The sequence below is a fragment of the Nesoenas mayeri genome (assembly GCF_963082525.1).
Source record: "Nesoenas mayeri genome assembly, chromosome: 3".
Lineage (NCBI taxonomy): Eukaryota > Metazoa > Chordata > Aves > Columbiformes > Columbidae > Nesoenas > Nesoenas mayeri.
The window spans coordinates 81,691,036-81,715,683 of NC_137544.1; the positions used below are offsets into that span (position 1 = coordinate 81,691,036).

General features: G+C 36.9%; 1 protein-coding gene across 2 annotated transcripts in view; it reads right to left on the minus strand.

Annotated features, from left to right (window-relative positions):
• PLD5 (phospholipase D family member 5) overlaps positions 1-24,648 on the minus strand; it is a gene marked incomplete at its 5' end in the record, with an annotated part of 177,152 nt that overhangs the window by 84,334 nt on the left and 68,170 nt on the right. Inside the window, one exon of one of the 2 annotated variants that reach the window (XM_080342810.1) lies at positions 21,789-21,925. In XM_080342810.1, the coding sequence (XP_080198936.1) occupies positions 21,789-21,925 (137 nt within the window). Of the gene's footprint in view, positions 1-21,781; positions 21,926-24,648 lie in introns of those variants that run through there. The other variant, XM_080342811.1, reaches the window with a different exon arrangement.

Here is a 24,648-nt window from a genome sequence, read left to right on the forward strand (position 1 = left end):
AGATGAATCACAAACATTTTAATTTGCAAGGAATAAAAATTGCAAGTGAACATTATTAATAGTCAAGTTTAAATGGTTATTGATGATCAAAGTATTGTAGAAAAAAGCCATTCACGGATGTTTAATATGTGCTACAAGGGCCATGATCCACTGGGAGTACTTGTCTTAGTGGGCACACAAAAAAACACCCTTAACACACTTCCTCTTTATGCAATCGTTCATTCTATGGGCCCTATGAATTTTTGTGTTGTTTCTTATTCACCGTTTTCATCAAAAGCACAAAACGCATCACAAAATATATGCCTGGCCTTGACCCTCATATTAAGACACTCCTCTGAAAGGGGACACGCAAAAAAAGCTTATGGGCACCCACCTCCTCACCTGGCATGGTTATGAGCTCAGTGCTGTGAGCAATGCTCAGTTCCATCTGAACGCCTCTCCCAGATCTGTAACTACTCAGTGGAACATTTTAATTGTGAATGCCACGTTTGCTGAAGGACAAGATGGGCAACTCTACTGAAAAAGCAGCAATGTTAGAAATGTAGAGTAGAAGAAACCTTGACAGGTTGGTAGATATTTTATTGGGGTAGATTTTTTATTTTCAATAATGAAAAAAAAAAAATCTGGATTATTTTCTGGACTTCAGCTCCCAAATTCTGCCTAATTTTTATTTCAGTACACTTAGTGCAATTTGGGATATCTAGCCATAATTTTCCAAAGAAGGCCATTTCCAGTGAATGTAACAACATGAAAAAGTGAGAGGATAGAACTATCACAAGCAATTTAGAATTCTCAAAAAAAAAAATGACATCATGCTGATATGGCAGCATAACCATATTGTCTAGTCTGTTCTAATTGCAACATAATTTCATGGTGAAGAACTTCTTGGCCACAGGAATAACCAAGTGCAAAACCAACACTGAAATTATTTCTTCTAATTTAGCTAAAATAGTTGTTTAGAATAGGAATTACTCCTGTGCCTGAGGAAGTTTTAACAACATTCTGTTAATTTCTTTCAAAGAATCAAGATCAAGTTTTTAGTAAACAGGATTTGCAGTTGTTCTGAGTACTGAACCGATGAGAAACAAATAATGTACTTACTCTTTTGATGGACAGTTTCCATGCTATTAGCCCTCTCTTTTTTTAAGCTGTTTTCTGACTCAATTCACCGTATTTTTTCTTTGTAATGAATTCTTGTCAATACCTTATTTACCTTACAATCCATATGTACAAGCTGTCTTTCAAGTATGAAGTCAGCATCTCTGTTCAGCTTCAAATACTAACTGGATAAATAAAACTGCTGTTTTATTTGCCACTAGCTCAAATACAAACAAAAACCCACAACGTTTAAAACAAACCTGTTTATAACAGCAAGGTTTTTCTTATACCTTACAAATATAAACAGCAAAATAAATATCAATCTCCAAATTGCATGTCTGGAAAATAACTAAATCTTTGGGAAACTAGTTTTATCCCTGGAAGAACAAACTGAAAGGAAATATGAAATTCAAAAGGGTTGAACCAAGTGTCTGTTTAAGAGCATCAATGGAAACTAAACTACAGAGTGATAGATTCTGACAGAGGTTACGCAAAGAAAAAGCAGGGCAAGCAGGACAGACCTAAGACAAAACCCACCACCATCCTTCTACCCCCCACATAAAACCCACAACCCAAACAGGCAGAAGGTATGTGAGCAATGCATAAGAAGCCAGAGGTGTGTCTTGGTACATTCAAGTTTGGGACAGACCTTTTAGGTACTGATATTATATTTAGAAATGGATTTGGCTTATTCCTGTCATTCCCTTCTCTACAGTGTCAATGTAAACAAGCTGAAAGCAGAGAAATATTAGATGCAGACTTCAGATAACAATACAGTTAACAGCTTGATACAGTGGGGCACATTTTTTCTGAAAATTGCTTTGAAAATTAAATAGCACTCTTTCAATAGCAAAAAGATGCCAGAGGAGAGAGAGAGAAAAACAAAACCAAAACCAAGACAATCAACCAAAGTAACAATGGTCTTAAATGACATGAAAGTCATCTTGTATCTTCTGGACACAAATGCCTGGCAATCAAAGGACAGGACCATAACAGCCTACCGCAGAGACTGAACATTCCTAAACTTGCTCAAATTCTCAATAAGTAAACCTACAGCATTACCCCAAAATTGAACTGCACATCTGTGTTGTAGTAAACATAAAACATAATACATAACATAATACTACACAATCTCATAATGAACAGAATATAACAGTTTTGAGAGAATTTCACATTTTTTTTTTACTAGTTTGCCAATATTAAAGAAACCCCAAGAATTTTACCCTTTGATGCAAAGAAAACGTAGATTGCTTAGCAAGATTGTCTGTAAGCCTCATGCTAAACCAGAATTTTATAACATTTAATCAAAATAATTCAAGCTATTGTTTAGGTTATTATTAGATTTTATTCTTTGATTTTTTAAATATATGACACTCAGCCAAAAAGAAATTAAGTAACAGAAGTGAGGTGCAACATTGGTAGTAAATTAAAATGAAAAAGATTAAAAAGTGGTTGTGGGTTTTTTTTGTGTTGTTTTTGGTGTTTTTTTTCATTTATTTAGTTTTTACATTTTAAGGTGTTCCTACCCTGCTCCCAAAATAAAATTGTAGTTTTCAGCATCTACTCAAGCTCATAACACTATTTTACATTTATGCACTCTATATATTCTTCTAGACAGTCCTTCTTTCTTATCTCCATTATTGCTGAATTTCAATTCAGTATTTAATAATTGCATTGCAATTATAATTACAAGACCTTTGGTGGAGGAAATCATACACTTGTTATTTAAAATAACAATGTATCTTTCACATCTTATAATTTACAGGTAAGTTCAAGTCAAGTTTCCAGTCCTAGAGTCTGTGAAGTGCAATACTGGAATATCTGAGAATCACATCTCTAGCGTAAAACCATCTCTGTTAAAACATGGGAAGATGAAAAATCTGCCCATTATTATGTTCTGTCTTTTCAGTTACTGAAAACAAGAAGCAATAGCCAAATAACTTGTAATTATAGCGTAGTTATAAAATATGTCAATGAGCCATAACGATATGATCTCATGAAAAAGAAACTACTTGTGCTTTAAAGCATATGAAAGCTGAAAAAATGCATTACTGCCTTCTCAGCACGTAAACAGACTGTCTGATGAGAGTGGGACTGTTTCTAAAAATCAAACACTTTCTGTGATTGCAGGCTTTCTGTCATAAGTTGAATAACTAAAAGACAACAAACAGCTAAAATGAAGATTAGAACAATGAAGTTACTTACTGTAAAAAAAAAAAAAACAAAAAAACAAAAAAACAAAAAACACCAAAAAAACCCAACCCCTCAAACAGAAAAACAACCCACGAAGTTTTGCCGACATAATAATCTATACTGTACACTCCTCATCTGCCCACCCCCCAAAACAACAAGCTCCATACAATTTAAGGAATGGAGATTTTTTTTTCAGTTTTCACATAGTTTAATTCTGTAGTTTGAGAGAAGTGAAAGCTGTATTGGTCTGCACTTGGTCGACTGATTGACTTACAGTTTTTTGGTGCCTTCCCTTCCAAGCATTCCAGATTTTTTTTCTTTTTTTTATTTAAAAAACCTAGAAGACATCAACTATTCTGTCAAAAAACACCAAGGCCCCAAACCCAGAAACCACATCCACAAAGCACCTTCTTGTACAAACCCCAAGGACTGACTAGGTGCATTATTGACTACTTGAAATTTGGGCTTTCTATTGTGTTACAGGGAGCAACAATAACATGAATGAACTGGCTCAGTTAGAGAAAATAAAATTACTGTAAGTTTTCTGCAAAATATTGCTAAACATTAGGAGAACTATTTTGTTTCTAGGTAGCAGCCATACACAAAGTAATGGCATTTGTCAGGAAAAATCCATGTTTCCAATGTTGTCTTCAAATTCATATTAAGATTTCCTCAGCTTGAAAATGCTTTCTACTGCTTGAAATGGGACATGTTTTTTAAAAACACAGTGAACAGTTAATGGAATGGAATTCTTTGTGTTACTGTCACATTCCTTTAGTGACATGCCAAAATACAGACCTCCAAGTAGTCTATAATTTTTTACAAAGGCTTTGCATACCAAACACATTTTAGATTAAACTGAACTTTCTTCTCAATGAGATGTTGTTACTGAAAATCTTTTAACTGTCATATTATACAAAATAAAAGCCAAGTATTTGAAGTTAGGTAAACTTGCAAAAAAAAAAAAAAAACAAAAAAAAAAGGTCAGTTTAATATGTTAACTCTTCAAACTATCAAAGCACTTGGTTATGTAGTCTTGCACGAATTTGGAAGTAGTTTCTGTGATAAACTCTCCAAATGAGAAAGCTCAAGCAGTCATCAGGTGACCAAGTGGAAACTCGGTGTTCCAGGATAGTCTTTTAGCAGTATTTTCAGCTTTCAACTCAGTAGTTACTGCACTAAATCTCATGCAAATATAGCAATTCCTGCTTCAGAGAGGTAGCAATACTCCAGCAGAGAGACTCAGGGACAAGAAATGAGCAACCAGTGGGTGCAGATGGACTCAGGGTGCCCCAATTCTTTGGTGATCCAAAGAGCAATCCAGCTCACCTTCCCTGTCTGCAGCTGCACTCCCCTCCTGCATGCGGCACACAGCAGCTCTGAGAAGCATGTTAGGAAAGAGATGGCAATAATTTTACAAATAAGCAAAATGCCTGAGAGTAAAATTAAAAGGCTCAAGAGGGACATAAACAATGATTCTTGCTTCACTTAATAATGCGATGGAAAATTCAAGTTATTCCCTGCTTTGCTCTTGTTGATAACCATCCCTTTGATTTACATCCAATACGAATATGGGGCCAACATCACACCAAGCCAGAGTGGGATGGGCAGAACTTTGCCTTTAGAACTGCTAACCTGCAGCTGCTTAACCAACAGCAAACAGCCATCATGGATTTTAAAAAAAAGAAGAAAAACTCTGCTAGAAATTCAGTCATCAGAAATAAGCAAAGATCCTTTCTTCATCTTTTCCACTTTGTGGTGTAGATGGGCAATTTTAATTTATGGTACACCTCATGCAATCAAATATTCTACATAAACAATTTCAAGGCTGGCCACTGTGCATGCAATGAGATGACCTTCCAGCATGCATTAGCTTTCTAAAACACTGGCACTGAACAATGGAAAAATATTTACAAGTCATGCTTAAAAGAAAAAAAAAATATTAAAAGAAAGTCATGGATAGGGGAGCTCCAAGTTTTGCTACTAGTTTTGACCGTGAACAAAGACAAACACAGAATATTTCCTGGGGACTGAGGAACTATAACCAAAGGTTAGTTGTTTTTTCCACTATACCTCCAGATATTTTCTACTCCTAACCCGTCACTATTGTCTAGGAAGAGTGTCCCACACCATAGCCATTATTTATAAAAGGCCAATCAGCATTATTGCCTCACTAGATGGTGAGAGGCACAGAGAGTCCATTAAGCTTGAAATAATATGTAAAAAAAAAGTCCCTCTTCCTTGACATATTATTAGTACAATAACAGTATCAATTCAATGAATTCGGCTTTAATGAAACCTGGAAGAGGTTACAAAAAAAAGTTACATACCATCAGCATGATGAATTTTCACAGCTGGAGAGCAAAGGAGAGGGAGAGAGATGCAACAAAGAACTGATTGTTATGAAGACCACCTACTTCCAATATGCAATAAGCTAGTTTCAAATAAAAGGCAGCATTTAGAAAATGAATGCTTACTCTTTGATCTTTGCTACTGATTAAACACTGCATCTGTGTACCTCCAAAAGAAATTAAAAGCAAATATCTTATTCTTTGTGGATATATTTTTGAGCTTGATTCAAAGCTTTTACTGTCTCTAGTGGATTTTTCAAATAAACTCATCTTTGCTTTAACTAGAAACAACGAAGTCAGCATTTGTAAGTTTAGACATGAGAGTTCCAGTTTATTTCTAGACAAAAGATACAATAGAAACAACTAAAACCTAAATTTCAGTAAAGAATCTACAACTAACTTTTAGAATTGCTACCTGCGGGTTAGTTACCTAATAGCATACTAGGTTAATATAATTAGGGCAAGTAGAAAACTTAGAGAAATGTATTTTTGATTATAACACACAAATATTCCACAAATACATCAGGGCAATAATTAAGACAGTACATACAGCCATGCCATAATACAGCTAACAAATCTCCACTGATAACCACTTTATCTTGCAGTATGGTTTCTCAGATGTAGCTTGAGGATCAAATTCAGCACAGCAACAGATTATCCAGCTGAAAGGCCTTTGATTACCACAGGATTACAAAAATGCAAAGTCCATGCTTGCTGAGATCTCAAAATGCAAACCTACTCTTCTGTAACTTGTGCAGCCTTCAGGTTACGTTTGCACCAACACTGCTGAGCTCCTTAAACAGTGTTAAATGTCCCACTGAAATGGTACCCTACAGGAGGGTATGATTTCTGCTGCCTTCTTTATATTTTGCTCCTATTAACAGGACACATTGTATTGAACACTGCAGACAGCTTTATGTGACCCAGATTGTTCTCAGAAGTTGTGTGAACCTTCAAATACATTTGCATGCCCCTTTCTTGGCTCCTCAGACTAAAATTAGACATTATTGAAGTATATGTACTAATTCCACATTCCTATACTGTTAAGATCACTATGAAAAGTTTACAATGACCTACAGTTTCTTGATAGTGCGGCACAAAGCAATGCTCATGAAACACTCAGTAAATGTTTCAGTAATGTTATGAGAAAATACCTAGAAAAGATATATTCTTTTGGCTTATTGTTTAAAACACTCAGAAGACGGTAGTAGTGACAACCCTCAGGAACAGTAACTTGCCGAACTGCAAAGGGCTAATCCTTCCTGTCCTTGTTGTGTATCATCTGATGTAAGACTGAAAGGTAAATGAAATACTGCAACATAAATACAGTAGTCCAATATAAGCGACCACACCCCTTATGCCTGAGACTTCATCATGGACACATGGGGCAAAGAAGAACTAACCCAGGATCAAATTATTGCATTGTTGATATAAGAAGTACATTGTTATAGTAGGAAAAAGTAGAAATATAATCAGCTCCTCCCTTTTTTCAGCCCCTAGTTAAGGGAAGAAAGTAACAACCTTTGAAATAGTCTTGAATATCAACTGTTATGCAGCCATTTTATTATTATATTTCAGTTGAGAGAAGAAATAAAACTATTTTTTAATTTTTCTGATCAAAGGTCACAGCCAGTTCCAAAATCTGGACAAAGCACTTACCATCTATTTCTTTTGCAGCAGAAAACACCATTATTTTCATTAAATCTTCTTGTTTTTAAAGAAAAGACAAAGCTATCTCTCCAGCTCAGTATTCCACTGACAGAGTCAAGGGCATGACCCTGTGCATTTTACTTAGTCACAGCTCTACAGAGCATCAATGTGGACAAGAAGTTAAAATATCTGCTGAATGAAAGCTGACCCTTCTGTCCTGGGCTTTCCTATAGAGCTTCTAAGTATAGTATTGGGGCAGGTGAAGACAGACGGTGCCATTTGGGAGCCTACAAAGCAGTCCTTCAGTCCTTCCTTTGTGCACTGACAGAGCGGAACATCACCTCTCAGCCCATTATTTTCAGTTAAAAAAAATAATAATAATAAAAAAAGAAGTACAGAAAGCAAACACTCTGTGGCAAAGTCCTGAAGTGACTAAAGAACCACAATGCTACCGATCTTACTGACAGAGTAAGGTTCTCTCCCATTGCATAAAACTCTGTATTCCAGCTGTATCAACTCCTCTAAAACCTTATTCAGGAGTGACACATTTCAAAAAGCCTTTCTTGGCATCTTGCCCTACAGCAGAAGAGAATTTGCATTTTTACTGCATTTCTGCCTGTCAGCACCAAAACATTCTAATGGGTTTTGCAGCTGCACAGGGAGAATTGAGAGATGGTCAGTGGATTTTCGTGGGAGACAAGTGCCTGAGGGTGCTGAGGCAGGAGAAATCAGCTGACTTGATCAGTATTTACACTCTACAGAAAATTCAAATAGCAGTTTCACCTCCAAAGAGCACACCAAAACAAAGACCCTTTCTGATTCATGGGCTATAGGCAGAAAGGGACATTAAAAATCGTTAATTTTTTTTTTCCTGATCTCAACAAAATAAACAGCTTTCTGTAAGAATTAATGAAAGTGTAAAAATATAGCTAATTGCAACTTCAACTCCCTTAAGTTTTAATTCACAGATGCTGTAACTACTGCATGCACTTTGAGAAAGAAAGGAAGAGCAAAATCAGAGAACCATGGCATCCCAGGTTTCTACTTGGAGGTGGGGACAGCAGGGTGTCTGACTTCAAGGTGCCTCTTCAAAGGGTGTTACCTAAATGGACAAGTAAAAGGCAAGGTGAGAGACAGCAGTAACGCCCTGAGCTTGTCAGCAGAGGCAATCTCTACAAGAGCTTCAGGCTGTGGTGGCTGACATAAGGGGACTGCAACACCACAAGGGGGCATTCCTTAGGGCAGCGATCCAGCACTTGGACTCTCAGTTTCAAAGAATGAATTAAGTTCAGGAACCCAAGTCCAAGTAAATGATTAAATGCACTTTCTGCTCTACTTAAAGCAGAACAGCACTCCTTCTCTACAGTATCTCTCAATTAAACACTAACCGTACATATTTCCCCCTCAAAAGACATCCCTTGGGCAACCAAAGAGCAGCTTTCCTTGCTGTTTCAGTACACCTTATTAAAGTCTACTAATTAGAGTCAGAAAATAATAATCCTTCATAGAAGTAGAACAGCTTAAGTATTTTGATTTCAAGTCTAATAAAACTGAGATCATATAAGCTTGTTCACTGAATTAGCTATCTTATGACAGTCTCCAAATAATTACACCAAAATGTTTCTTAACTAATTAGCCAAATTCTTCTCTTAGTTACACATAAAACTGTGGATTTGTTTGATATTTGCAGTACTGTGGCCAACACAGATTTATCCTTGAGACACTCTCTGTCTCCGAATATAGACTCGAGATAGTTCATCTAGGCAGGGAGCATGCATGTGTGTAGGAGGGAGTCTGAAAACATTCCAAAGAATGAAGTTTATGACACTTCCTAAACCACTGGGGAATAGGGGAAGATCACAAAAAGGCTGCAAGAAAAAGCCCAACGGGAGTGCAAGCACACTGTCAGAGCCTCAAAGAGCCAAATCTAAATGACAAGGTTAGGAAAGAGAGAAGGAAAACAAAGTTACAGATGTCTGTCAAGGATAAGGAAAGGAAATTTTTAAAGCTGTAAAAATAAGAAAGCTATGATAAAATATGTTTATTTCATGACAAAACCTTATCAGGCAAGAGAAAACTAAGTCCACGTGAGCAGTAACACCAACTACTTCGTGTCAGAGCTTGTAGATAGAGTATTAACAATTTAACACACCGTCATTCATTATTCAAAACATTCACATGCATACTGAAAGTTCTTAAAATCTGTCTTGCTTCTTGGATTTGGAGTTAATGAGAGAAATGGTATTCCTCCCCATTAGTGCCTGCCAGTGTCCTGCCCATGAGACACAGCCACAGTGCTCCTGTGCTTTTCCTACCATCAGTGTACTACATCACTCATTGCCTTAAAAAATTAAAACCTCACCCTTGTAAAGAGCAGATCTGTAGCTCACATTATCACATTGTAGGCAGCTAGATGCTACCTTGAAGGGTGAAGTATGAAAACAATAGGATCCTGAGGATCTGAAGTGAACTGAAATGAAGAAAGATGAGGTGAGGTACATACTACAAAATTCTTACTGAAAAAAATAAACAGTGTGACCCAGTTCTGTTGAACTTAGAATAAGGAATTTATCTGGCATTGCTGTTTATTATCTAGAACACCGTATATACTATTAACCAAGAGACACTATATCGTTTAGTTTTCTCTGTTCACTTCCATACTGTAATTGAAGATCTACAGGATATGCTTATCGAAAAAAACACACTATTGCCTTGTCTGTGTATTTCAAAAGCTCACGCCTAATCTCTAGACAAGAAAGGGCAAGGACACCATAAAAAGAGAAATGGTTTTTATATCCCACTTTCAGTTACCAAAACTATTGTTTTTCCACTTCCACTTTCTCCTTAGTTTTGAAAAAGGACCAGCCAATATTGTTTTTATTTAATCACTTTTTGCCCATTACATTTCTGTCCCCTTACCAGAGAGATGCAGAGGTTCTGTTCTTCTAAATATCTCCATTGGAGTTTGATGCCACAGTACCACTATACTCACAGTTTACACACAAAAAATTTCCTACTGAGTTGGTTTTCTTAACAGCTTATTTGTTTATAGATTCTTAATTCTGAGCTAATGTTTTCAAGATTCACTATCTATAATCATTGTTAGAAAAAGTCTTCCAAATACAGTACCACACAATGGTTTGCCTCATATCAAGTGCCCGTTTCCTGTCAGTGACTCCAGACATTACACCTGAATGGCAGCTGGAGAAGCTCTGCACTGCAGTGTGTGGCAGGCAGATCCTTTTCCAACAGAGGTGAGGACCATAAGGCATACACAACGTGGACAAAGTTGCCCGTCTTCGATGAGGCCATTTTTGGCCCTGTCATGCACAAGGAAATCCAGCTGGTGTTCTTGGTGCTACCATTGTATTTTAAAATTTAAATCTGCAATTTTTCCTCTTTCATTTGATGGTATGTATACTGCAGGGAACATCCCAAATATCCCTCAGTCAGGCATCAGGAGCTCAGACTTCTCAACATAACATAGTAAGCGCTGACTCAGTACCTGTTTAGCCACTGGAAAGAATCTCAGCCTCTTACTTTTGTTTGTGTCGTATTTGAGTCTTGGGTAAACACTATTACTTTAATTTTCAAATTACCCGCAATTTGAGAGCTGAGGTACTTAGAGCCCTGTGCAAAGTTGCACAGCAATCACAATCACACAAGCCTCTCATCAGCTGGGTTATGTCTGTTCAGCTCTTCTGAGCAGCAACTCATTCACTGTTTGCACATCTATTATATAAACCACAGCAAAATATCCTAACATATCAACTTTACTAAGCCTCTCGAAAGATCACTAAATATAGTATAAATAGCCACCACCATATACATTAATTAGTTGGTGAGATGTTTTTATTTTATTTTTACATTCAGCCTGTGACCATGTGAGTTTATACCAAACCTTTTTATAAGGCCTGAATATCACATATAAGTATTACATGGACATTTAGACCCCTTTTTTAAAAATGACAAAATAAATGTTGTCTTTTTGTTTCTTTCCACACAACTTCCAATCTTCTTATATGAACACTTTGTAACTGTAAATAGCAACATTAATTTGGACTGAATAATCATATATCAGTGCACATTTAGTGACAATATGATTGCAACCTTTTTTTCCTCTTGGCCTGTGCGTCTTTCTAAAAGGCCTTGATTATCTTGGTGTGACTTGGGATGGATAAATGTGTTAGCTCACAGTGGGAGAAACGAGTCAAGAACCAAAATATTGTTTTTCCTCATAAATAAACACGACTTTATGATGTTAACAATAATTAAATGAGAATCTTCTAAGTTAGAGCTCTCTTACACAAAATAAGAACAGAAGGATATTCTGTGATGTTGACATTTACACAATCCAAGAATCCCTTAAACTTAGTTAATGCCCTTCCTGCCTAACAAGAACAAACAAAACTACTTTGCAAAACAATGAAGGAAAATTCAAGGTAAAACCTTTAGTCAGCAACTATTTGAAATCAGCACTGCAAATTCAGCAGATATAGTCAAGGTAAGAATGGTAATAAAAATCCACAGATGAAAAGAATAAAGTACTCAAAGTATCAATTCCCAAAGGATACTTCCAGCACTCAAATTACAGAGGCAAGGTTCTATGGAAATGTTCCAGGACACCTTAGGAGCACTAAGAATGGTTTGACTACTGTCTGTTGCTTTTAGGTATCTATTTGTAGTTCTGTGTTGTTGTTGCCTTTTTTTTTCTTTTAAAATGATGATTAAGTTTAGTCCATTTAGAATTGCATATGGTTATCATTGTGTCTATTCAAACTTTTTGCATCCAAATGAAAACTTGGGGGAAAAAAACCTAACAAAATTTTTAAAAAAGTAGTATTCGTATTGCTACTAAAAGAATGTTTCAGTCTGATATACTTGGGGGTGGGGAGGGGGAGGAAAAAAATGGGGCAGCCCGCGTCCCCCTCCAAGAAAAGGAAACAAAAAAATCCCACTCTTTCTGATCTTAGAAAGCATTAGGTGAGTTACTGATAATTACTCTGTACAGAGAACTCTACGGAATATGTTTTAATAGGAGCATCCTAACTCAAAAGAAAGCCCTGGAAACATCAAAACATCTTCAGGCATTAAGCAGTATATTTCCAGTAGGAGCACTACCCCATGCCCATGCCCAGAGCAGTTCCTCTGACACAAAATCACTTGGCTGCTCATCCCAGATATTTGTGTGACTCTTCTCAAAAGCAGCGTTAAACACCTCAGTTTTCTCCTTCCTAGTAAGCCCTGAACAATTCTTTTCACATGCAAACAGATGAGTCTCTGGGAAAAAGATCAGTTTGCCTGATGTCTTACAGAGGTTACATCTCTCCTGCTTTCTCAGACCACTCCTCAAAGTTACTATGGTGCTAGACTGGCCCCAGGCTGTGGCAGCCTGTCTTTGCCCCAAACTGGAAGGTGTTTAGGTGGCTCCCATACATACATAACACACACCAGACAGGGCAGCTCCTGGACACTGCCACCATCCCAGCAAACAGTTCTACTGAGACAGAGAAGATGCTTGAGAAGACTGTTCTACTAGTCTAGCCTCCATTGCCCAAAATTAGTCATGCCCAGCAGCCTTTATTACATTTATTAAACTGTAATTCTGTTTACTTTCCACCAGCATCTGTAATGAACTGCAAAACATGCACTGCCAAGCTGATACAAGTGACCTAAATTGCGTGAAAAAATGGACTAGTAGTTTTGACAATGTGTGAACAAAAATCAAAAGTGCTTGCTCTCCTCATGATGGTGGCACATTCATTCTTTCTTCAAAGTTCTGTGATTAGTTATGAAGCTTACACATATTACTATTTTGCTAAGCTATTGGTAAAATACATTTTTCTCTAATACTCCATCAATAGAAGCTGAACTCTGAAATTTATTATTTTAGAGACTGATTCAAGTCCAGAAAACTTCAGGAGGTATTTCATAAATGACAATGTAGAAAAACGAATTCTCCCAACAGGTTTTTTTAAAGGAGTATTTTGGGAGATCAATGAAGACAAATTACCCATATGGCTGCCGAACTGACATAAGATACCAGAATATCATCTCTGGCCATATGTATGAGTACACATTTATTCTGAGAGTTCCAAGCAGATTCAGAAAAAACAGTAAAAAATCAAAGCGAACACTTTAATGTGCCAATACATATCCATTATAAGTTTAGTTTGAAGTAAGATTAATCTTCCCCTTCATATCAGGACGCACGCAAATCACCGATGGCTCTTAGAAGAGCCATTTCAACACTAAGTATGTGAAGAAACCAGATTCAAACATACAAATTATGATGCTGTCAGTCACGAAAACTCCCTTTGAGCTCTATGATAATTTTTCAATAGTCTTATTTGGAAAGGACTGATCATTAAATTGAGAATAAATGACATAGAACTAATTGCATCTGGCAGACACCAAGCCTGGTATTTGTGTTTTCTGGTCAGGTGTACAGGAAGAAAATTCATTAAGGAAAAAATGTAAAATGTAACATGAGAAGATAGTAACAGTAATAAGATGGATGAAGACCTACTTTTTTATTCTTCATTAAGACAACTGGATGTGGGGAGGCTGAATAAAGGAATTAAACTCATACTTACCTGATTAACACAGGTCATGAACAGAGAGGTTCAGCTGCCCAACGCACAAGAGTACTTTGCATCTGTAGCGTTACTCACAGGCAGTGATGCTGTGACTAACTACAGAGCCATGGGCACATGGAGACCATGACAGACCTTGGAGAGCTACCTCTGGCTTCACCTGTCACAGAACTCATGTATTAATATATGAGGAAAACAAATCAGGAAGAAAATCTTCAGAATGACAAAGAAAATCCCAAATGTTTCATCAAACTGTATCTTCCTGAAACATGTACAGAGCATCGGAACAGAACAGTCCTAAGACACCTCAGCCATCAATTCTCCTCCATGCCACCCAGCAGGACATTAACACCAAAAACTGCTGCTGTCTGACTACGAGCTCTGGGCTACAACTGGCCAAGTACGCTGCTGCATGTGGCTGAAACAGCTCCAGCTCCCCCAGCCAAATGGTACCATCAGCTCTGGCATCATGCTCAGCCTTCAGCAAACACTGCAAACTGCTTTTTCATAACTGTAGCTCTGCCCTGACCCAGCAGGTGCCCAAAGCATACCACACTTCTCCTCTAGAGGAGTATCGAATCCTAGTAGCTGAAAGGACACTCACAGTTCCATCATAGGGTTAGACACAGAACTCAACACATCTATGCTAAGCTGACAGGATAAGAAGTATCTTTTTTATACACTACTCCGAGGGTGGAGAAGCAATTAAAAATAAATGATGTCACTGCAACAGGTGCTTGCTAGGATCTGATGCAAAGTCAGCCCTGGCTGAATGAACAAGCCATCCTGAAATGTAGTGTGAATTCAGAGTTTCTACTAAAAAATTTAGCCCCTTTTAATGCCTTTCCCACAGGATTTATCAGGGAGCTTTATTAAGTTAGATCGCTATTCTCACCAGGCAGAATAAAAACCTCTCTGAAATGCTGCAAATCAGTCTTCAGGATCAGAAGAATGACCAGTGATTTTAGATTTAATAACTCTGCTTAGAGCAGGCTTACAACCTGGTAAAGAAAATGACCTTGGGAATTTTATGAGTCCTGCTGGGATTAAGTCATTTGAGTTTCCTGAGTGTGTTAAATTGAAAGGAAAAAAGACAAAAGAAAAAAGACAGATTTGATCATAGGGAAACTCCAGCAGAATACACAGGAGAAAGGCTACTCTAAAGCATGAATTGTTCCTTTATCCCACCTGCCTTACTCAGGAACCTTAAAGTAATTAGATTTTGACTTCTATTAAGGTTGGAACATTTTCTCTGATGTGAGTCCACAAATTCTAAGTCATGAAAGGAGAAATAAACACATACTTAACTTGCAAGACTACAAAACATGTCAATCTCTGTATTACAGCCTAAACAATGCTTAGCACGACAGGGAAAGCTGCCTTAAGGAGACTCTAAAGCACTCTATCCTAAACTCCAGAAGAAACCATTAGATTTAACTGAACAAAGAGTACGAGAAAAAGAATGGCTTGAGTATTTGGACAAAATGAGTTGAAGCCCAGACCTATTCATACGATGCAATTAATGATGGACTACCTACTGGCAGTAATGCAAAAAGAGTAAGATCTACATAGATCACAAGTTTTGGCACTCCGTTTTCATCTCTGAAGACATTCTTTATAGCTAAAAGTAGATGTAAACAAATTGATCCTTTTTTGTATCAGTGCAGGAACATAATAAAAAAAAAAATTCTTACTGGTATCTTTTCCACTGAAATACATCTTTTAAATGAAATATAAAAGGTAGAGATTCCTCTTGTGTAAGTTTGTTGAATTACTGATTTCCCTCCCTGGCTCAGGATGTTGAATGCCTTCACAGGAGGTTCACTAGCTCATTGCAGTGACCAGCCATAGACACTTCAGTTGCAAGGGCATCCCTTCTTTTGATGCAAAAATAAAAACAACTGCAAATAGGGATCATCTTATAAATTAAGTGGTTTTATAGCTCATTCTCTTCATCACCCCAAAACAAGAAGACAACAGTCATCATGTTGACAGAAGGCATTTTCATGCCAAGTGGCATAAGTGTTGTGTAAATAGAAATCTTCAGTTGCTCTTTAACAGGCTTGTTTTCAAAATCTGAGCATCTTGTTCTGTTTAGACATTTAATTATTATGCCTGTCATCATTTGTTTATTAAATACAAATCACTCAATATAAACCTTGCTATGTTCAGAACCCACGCAACACAGAGAAAATCTCCCCCGCAATCAGTCAAGGGCAAAGCACTTTCAAGGTAAACCAACGTAAGCATGTGCTGCAGTATGTTTAGTTAATAGTGCTGCAAAACCCTACTTGGTGAAGGAACAGAGAGGAGTTGAAGGAAACATTTATAAAGCTAGAGAAAAAAAAAACAATTGTGGGCTACAATTGCAGGCCCTCTCTTACAACCCAAGAATAAAGAATCTAATGAGGTTGAACGCAATGCACACAACACATAACTGATCAATGTAAATAATTATTATATACAGTTAGATTTAATCTCTGCAACTCAGTGCTGCAGGGTACTTTTGAGATCTAAAGCTTTGCATTTCAACAAGAAGATTCAGCTCCTCTGCAGGATACTGAAATTAAGGAGGATACAGACCCTCACCCGAAACAATCCAAACAATTTCCAAAGCAAACACAAATACCACCTAAGTATCACCATCTACTTGCTATAGGGCAGAATTGGCCTAACATGCCATACAATCACCAAGTGAACCTAACAGCTTTGCCACTTGTGCCATACAGAAAAGTAAATTCCTCCAACGCAAGCCCGAACACTAAATAACAAGTGCCTTCATTATATATTACTCTGAGGACAAAAGAAATTATCAAAATCAGAAAATTGCGTCATACAGAATCTACCTTCAATACACACACAAAACAAGAAAACCCTCCCATTATCAGAGAAGGGAAAAAACTGGGGGAAAAAAGTAATCATTATGACAGAGTTTTACTACACCCTAAACTTGGGAACCATGGAAAGTAACTATCATCCCTTCCTTTTCCATCTTGCTGTTCCTTAGACACTGTCAATAGAGTGGACCAAATCCACAGCCAGAGCCAAGAGCTGTGCCAGCTGCTGCTACTGCTTCAATGGATATTGCAAAAGCTGATGAGATGAGGATAATTTAGGGCGTGTGCAAGCTCTGCAGGAACCCTAGCATGACTATCAGGAACAACAAGTGGGAGAAGAGGCATATTGAACAGCTGAAGTTACTGGTAATAAATCAAAGTGACCTCGGTTCAAACACTACAGATAACAGAGGCCATCTCTTAACAGTTGTAATTTCTTCTGTTTCCAAGATTACCATTTTTAGAGTTTACCAGCCAGTTTTAACAAAACCAAATAAGTCTTGACTAATACTACGTCAGAGGCTAGCCAAGATTTATTTACAATAGATCAGCCATTAAAAAGCACTACTTTGATATTACAATAATCTAATTTTATAGATCCAGCGGCTAATGGACCCACAGCAAAACAGGCAAAACTCCCAGACTGCAAAGCGTATCCTTTTAACCAGGCTCATCCATCAGGGCTGCCTAACAACATTAACGTGTCTCAGAAGAATTATTTGTATCCCCTACCAAGCACAAACTGCAAAAGCTCAATTTTACACAGACATTAATTTTTTTTTTTTATTCCTTAAATGTCAATCAGTTGATATTTCTTTTAATAGGAAAGGTCAAAAGCCGTTTGTACTTTTTAAGTCCAGCATTCTGAAATCAAATTTTGTGGAACAAAGCCAAGAGTGTACAGCGGCCTCTGAAGTGAAAAGCTGCCTCTTAACAGACGGGGTCCAGTTGTAAAAAAATCAAGTAGTCTACCTTCAGTCCATATATAATTCACAGTATGAAAGTTATATGGAACTATGTAAATAATTACAAAAAGTGCTATTTCGTCTAAACAAATACGGTTTTCCAGTCAGACTCTAATTTCAATTGTGAAGCCAGAATTAATGTGCTTGATAAATTTTACAGACCTTTCCTCACCTCTTTATTTGAATTGCAATGTATTTATTAGTAGAAGACACAGTAAGTTTTACAGTGATGTTTGGTAATTAATATGATAAGTTCATTTATTTGCCCTCAATTACTAGCACAGGGTTGAAAATTCTTTTAAATTACCTATTTGTATTTTTTGATTACAACATACAAGGCAGGCTTAAAAAATTTAAGTTTCTGTATGTACATGTCAAAATAAAAAAAAAAAAAAAACACAACAATTTCAGTAATTTCTTAGTTAAATCTCAAATATTTAAGTTCCTCCTGAATATTCTTCTCAATATTATTGAATATCAGCTTCCTCTCTCTGTGCAAGAAACAAAATGGGAAATGGTTTGCAGCCTAAAGCAACTAGACTTCACCTTGTGCTTGTGGCAGTCACAAATGACCTGTAAGACAAGATACATTTCAGTTCTCAACCATAGACTGAGTTTTTCAGCAAGAAGGTCAAAGATTACAAATCATAACTCATAATTTTTCTTTCAAACATATTATCATTTCTTTAAAAAGTGCTATTTTCTGTGTACTTTTTCAGATTGGTGGCAACAGTCCCTTCAGCAAACAGTGGAAACATGCAAATAAAAGCCCATTTTTCTGCTTCCCTGACTTGTTTTTGTTACAAAGCCCACCAAAAAAATAAATACGTCCCTAAAGATGAAGGTCTTTTTGACAACATATGCAGTAAGTATTCCTTGTGTAATAAGAGATTAAGGAACGAGTAACATAAGAGGAACCTCGTGCTGAATTACAAGCACATCAGAAAGGCTGCATTTGTATTCATGAACAACAACCCAATCACGACAACAAAAAAAAAAGGCTTTTGTAGGCTTGTAGGCTTTACTGGAAAATACTGCTTACAATATACCTCAATGATTCCTCTTTCAGGCTACAAAAAACTCTAGACTTCCAAAAATGTATTCCTTTTGCTTTCTTTTTCTCTATTTTTTTTTTTAAATTCTCACTTGCTATTTTTTGGCATAAGCTCCAAAAATTTCTAGCCAAAGAACTATTTTAGACCACAGCTCTATTTCAGACATATTTTCCTTCAAAATAAAAGGGCAAAAAGATATCTGATTTTCAGAAGATGAAAGCCTTTAACAAACCATCAGTTAATTTTTCCTCAAATCAATAGCATCCTTTCCCATCAAGCTTCTTCATAAATTCAGTCATTTAAAAGCAAAAAAAAAAAATATATGGTATCATATATATAAACCTATATTTGACAATCATTTAATCTAAAAAAAAAAGGAGAGAGAAAGCTCCATCTATTATCATTCTGTCTCAGCACATCCTGCAAACATAAGTGCCTATTCCTGAATTTCAGTGAGAGTACTCACACAGCAGAAATATAAGAATTCAATAATTCTTGTCTTACTTATTAAAAGTGCTTATCCCAAGTACTAAATATATGCCACAGGCAGCAATTGATCTTACAGTACTTTAGTTAAGTCTGCAAAATATTTAACACATAAAAAAGCCCAGTTTCCTCATGTAGAGAAGGATTCAACGTTAGCAGGTAGCAGCTGCCAGCACTCAGATACTGTTATTAGAAATGGTTTAGACAGTTTATACACACAGCATTGATATGCCTTCTGATTCATGCATTAGTAGCTACATCACGCACTTGAATCACTCTGTGAGAGGCACCTTAAAATAGAGCTGGGGTCTGAGATCACTTGTATCACCGTAAATGCAGAGCAGTTTCATTGACTCTTATGTTTAAAGTCAATGTGCTGGATTTACTCCTGGGTTGATCTAACACAGTCCGGGAGAGACAAGAGTGATGAAAAACCAAATAAACTCCACCAACGAGCAAAGGTGAGCATCCTTTAGAAAGCCAGATTGGTACAACCCATACAAAGAGACAAAAGCAATTAACCTCTTACACACAGAAAAAATAATATCCCAGGTTTCCACAGCACTGTATATTGCTCCCACTCTGAATATTTTCCATTTGAAGAATACAAAGGGAAGAAGATTAAGTTCCTCCTATGCAGCTACCCAGAACAAAATGGACGTTGTTATTTGATACAACTAAGAGGAAAACATGGTGCAGTAGTTGTTGCATGTATTGAAGTTATGTGCAGCACACTGAAGCCAATAGGCAGAAAGAGTTTCCCCTCATCTGACCTAGTTCTGTCAAAGATTCACACATGGGGGTAGTGGGTGTAGAGGTGACACATGCAGTTATCTTTAAAAATTTTGGAAGGCAACAGCTCACAGTAATGAATACCTAAGACCCTGATGAGGATAGGAAAGCTAGCTCAACTCTAGAAAATTCAGACAAGATATTAGAAGGTTGCTCAGAACTGTAGGCATACAAGAAAGCAAACAGATTAGGGCCAAGCCATTTTACACACAAAAAAAAACCCAAACCAAACCAAAACCAAACCAACACAAACCTCCCAAACCACGACATCACAAACAAACAAAAAAACAAAGAAAACCAAAAACAAAACAAAACCAAACCCAAAACACAATGCTGAAAAAAAAATGTCAGAAGGCTCATGGGTTTCAGGACAAAGCTACCTGATGCTGTATGTATGTCCTATTTGAAAGGAGCTGGAAACTTAAAAAAATCTCCCTCCTCCCCCCCGTTTTTTAAACAGCACATAAAAAATATTGTGAAAATCCAGTATAATTGCAAAAACATAATCTAGTTGCTGAATTGTGAACTGCTGCTAACTGCACTGTGACAGGTGCAGCGTAGAAAGGTACCATCCCCAAACAGGTTTCACACTAAATCAACAAAGAATTGCAGAAATAAGGAGAAAAGGCTCAAACAAACATTAATTTTTAATTAGATTATTCCAAAAAATAAATATCAATTATCTCCAACTCACTGTGTACCCAGCCATTGGTAGCTGGGTAGATTCTGTACAAACAGTGGCACAGGTTGCCCAGGAAGGCTGCAGAGTCCACCCTTGGAGCTGTGCAAAGCCCGACTGTGCATATCCCTGAGCTGTAGCTGACCCTGCTCTGAGCAGAGGAAAGGACTGGAGGGTGCCCAGAGGCCCCTTCCCACTCCAGCAATTCCCTGATCAGGTTAGAATGGATTTCTGCAAAGTTATTTAAAGATGACTGGTTTTCCACAAAATGAATCTGAGAGGGTGCTCTATATAAAAGCTAAAGCCTTGAAAAAAGTAGAATACGGTTGTGAATGAAGTCTACAAATGTTTGTTAAATCATCTTTACTAGTGGACAGAAGAGGACTTTGAACAATACCATGAAGGAAAAGCGTTGGTCACTGATGAGTAGATTCATTGAGGAACCTGACAGTGAGAAGCAGCAAAATGAAATTCATAGTCTGGAAATAAAAGGTCCAAAAATCTAATCACCTACTTTAATCTAAAATTTAAAGATATACACTACTGTGGCAGGTGTCTGAGGCAGATCTTAATCCAATATAGTCAATACTCCAGTCTTTCTGACTGTATCTCTAATTTTCTTCAGAATTCCTAAGCAAGCCATTATGTCAGTTAGGGGAGAGCAACTAACAGTTGCTGTAAAAAGTCTCTCTATATAAAAAGAACAGCAGTCTTAGGTCAAAAGTGGTCAGTGACCTTTCTGGAGAAAGGCAAAAGCTCTTGATGAAAGAAACACATAACAGAATTGAGAGCCTCCTCAGTGCTCATTTACTGAAATGTAATGGGCTTCGACCTAGGCTTACAAAATAATTGAACTAACACAAGTGTCTTGCTCAAAACATACCACCAAAAAGCCTTCAAAAAGTGTGCTTTATTTTGTTAAACCAACCTCCAAACCCAGAAATTCAAAAGAAGAAACCATTTCTTCCTCCATTACCTACTCTTCCCAATTACACCACAGGACTATGGTAATTACTACATGCCATTATACAACACATATATGTTCTTGTCCACCCCAAAAGAGAAGTTTTGTTTGTTACCTCTTACCGACAGTTATTTTGACAGTTCTTTTCTGAGAGTCCATCCTCATCTTCTCCCATAATATCCACTGCCGAAAATATCAGTGCAACCAGAATTGCAAAGCAGCATACCAGTGCAAAGATCACAATGCATCTTTGCTGGGACTGAAAGAGATTAAGATTAAAAAAGTTTTAATGGCATGAGCACATTCCAGTCAATGACCTGAGACTCTAAAACTTTTACATAAGATCTAAAGTTCTTTGAAGATCTTACTGCCATAGCTGTCAACCTGAAAAACACCTCAGGATGAAAACACTCTCAAAACTGTCCTTCATGTATCACCTTGAGATATATTTTAAATCTCTTAGGTTTTGTTAAATAATTCATGTCACAAATAATATTCATAATGTAAACTGTTTTCTGTTTGTACCAGAAGGAAAGCATTATGCATTAAAATAATGATTCTTACATTAACTACGTATTTTCTGATTGTGCCTCGCAGATGAAGTACACCTTTAGGATGGCACTCAAAAGCCTTGAGAGTTTTGTTGTGTTTGGTTGAAATAAAACATTATTGCAAGAACACTGATGAGCGAAGTCATTTTTTTATTGCTACACAAAGTAACTGACATTGTTACTATGATTGTCACAGCAACTGAGACACTTCAGTAAGTCCTTGCCCCATAGTACTTAGAAGGAAAACAAATTCACACATGATGGATGGGATTCAAGGAAATAATGAGAGATTGTTGCTCAACAAGATAGGCAATGGACTCCATATCTCAGATTAAATATTAAAACATAACATAGCACTACCTTATTCTACTATATGAAATCCTGCAGTACCAGACCAGATACAGCTGTGTAAACCTACTAAAGAAAATCTAACATGCAATTTACATAGTTGCGTGAATGTAAAGTATATTTTATTCTGAAACCAAATGTTCAAACAAGTATAATGTGTATTTTTCTACTGAAGAAAATTAACACAAAACCACACATATGTATAAAAATATAGAAGTCTAAATTCTGTTGCCATAGTTTCTTAATTTTCATTATCACCCTGTAATGAAAATTTTACGTGAACAAAAGAAAAAGCTTTATAAAGGGATAGAAAGTGGGAAAATGTATTAGAAAGTAGCTGAAAATCAACTTCATAGTATTTACATTGCTCCTGACATTTCACTTAAAAGGTAACATGTTTCAAACTAATAAGAAAGTTTTCCTGCATGCATAAAGGCCTGACTTTTTGTTTTAATAAATTTCCAAAACTTCCAAACTAATGCACATCCCAGAAGAAACACGCTCATGCATTTCACAACAAATCAGATATGAGCATTTTATTTCAGTCTGTGAAAATCTAAAACACAGCAGACAACTTCTTCAGACAAACAGAAACAACTTTTCTAAAATTTAGTGCAAAATGCATCCTTTTGCCTAACAGTAACAATGAATATGGTGCTTAGGTTATGTGCATATTTTAAATATAATGCATATTAGACACTGCTATACATTCCAAGAATATGTTTAAATCTGGTTTTCTAATACGTCTTACAAGAATACAGCATAAGAAAATCTTCGAGCATTTATAAAGCATACTTCTCAAACAAATAAAATTGGGATCTTTTTTTGTTTTTTTCCTGCTGTTAAGTATAATCATGGCAACAGGTGAAAAGAATTAGAAATGACTACATTTAGGTGTCCAGAACTAAGGCTGCAGTTTGATGCACAGTAGGACTTCAGAGAAAAATGTTAAGCTATTGTCTCATGGTACTGTCAAGAAAAAATAAGAAGTGCCCAAGATACAGAGGTTTATATATCTGGGACACTGCTTTAAGCCATTTCTTCAACAGAATGGCTCACAGTCTTTCTAAGATGACCATTATCTCCTGCAGATTTTTACAGTTCTGTAAGTGTATTTGCAGGAACTGCTTGATGCAGCTTCTTCCAAGGGCTGAGTGTATCACCATGGCAGCAAGACCACAAAGCTACTCCCATAGCAGTGAGACAGAGCTAGGGCTCATTCTCCAGCCACTAAGGGCAGGGGATGTGACCCAGCATGGCTTACAACACTGGTGTCCCTCCCAGACCAGGTTATTTGCAGCCATTCTATTCACTGGGAACAGTCCTGAATCCATGTTTTGGGCAAATCTGTAGCAGCAAGCATCCTAGCTCACATATGGTATAAACAACTTCATGCCACTGCTCCAGGGAATAACTCCCATCTTCTTGCTGCATCGCCACGAGAGCAGCAGAACAACTACAGAGAGCTGCAGGGTCACTGGACCGGCAGGAAGCACGGCAGCCTGCACAGCTGGCTCAGCACACAAGAGATGTTTCAGTAAAAGGCATTCACAGTACCTCTATCACACAGTACCTCTAAAAGGCCCTAAAAGCCTTTTAACCAGCTTAAAACTTAAAAGGCCAAAAGTTATATAAAACCTAGAGTGTATAAAAAAAATGATACGGTATCACAAGAATGAGGAGGAAAAAAAAAAAACCAAAACCAAAAAAAGAAGCAGGTGCGACAAATACCTTAGTTCCTTCAATACCAGCAAATTTTACAGTAGCAATTTCTAGGTGGCTATGTTCCAGGAAAATGGAAAGAACAAAATAATTCTGAATGGATCTTCCTAATCAAGCTTTAATTTGTATTGCACATAAGTTTAGGGAGCATATTCAAGGCTTCTTGACTTCCGTGTTGCAGTTGAAATTTGTGTAAAGTTTAAATCTCTGTTCTTTCATTTCTGCAGGTATACAGCTTGTCAGGCTTTGCAGTTTGATTGACTGCAACTCACTGTGAGCAGCATGAAGTTAGTACTGCTAGTAAGACCACTGCTATTCTTCCAGCACTAAAATAAAGACAGAACTGCATAAATCTAAATTA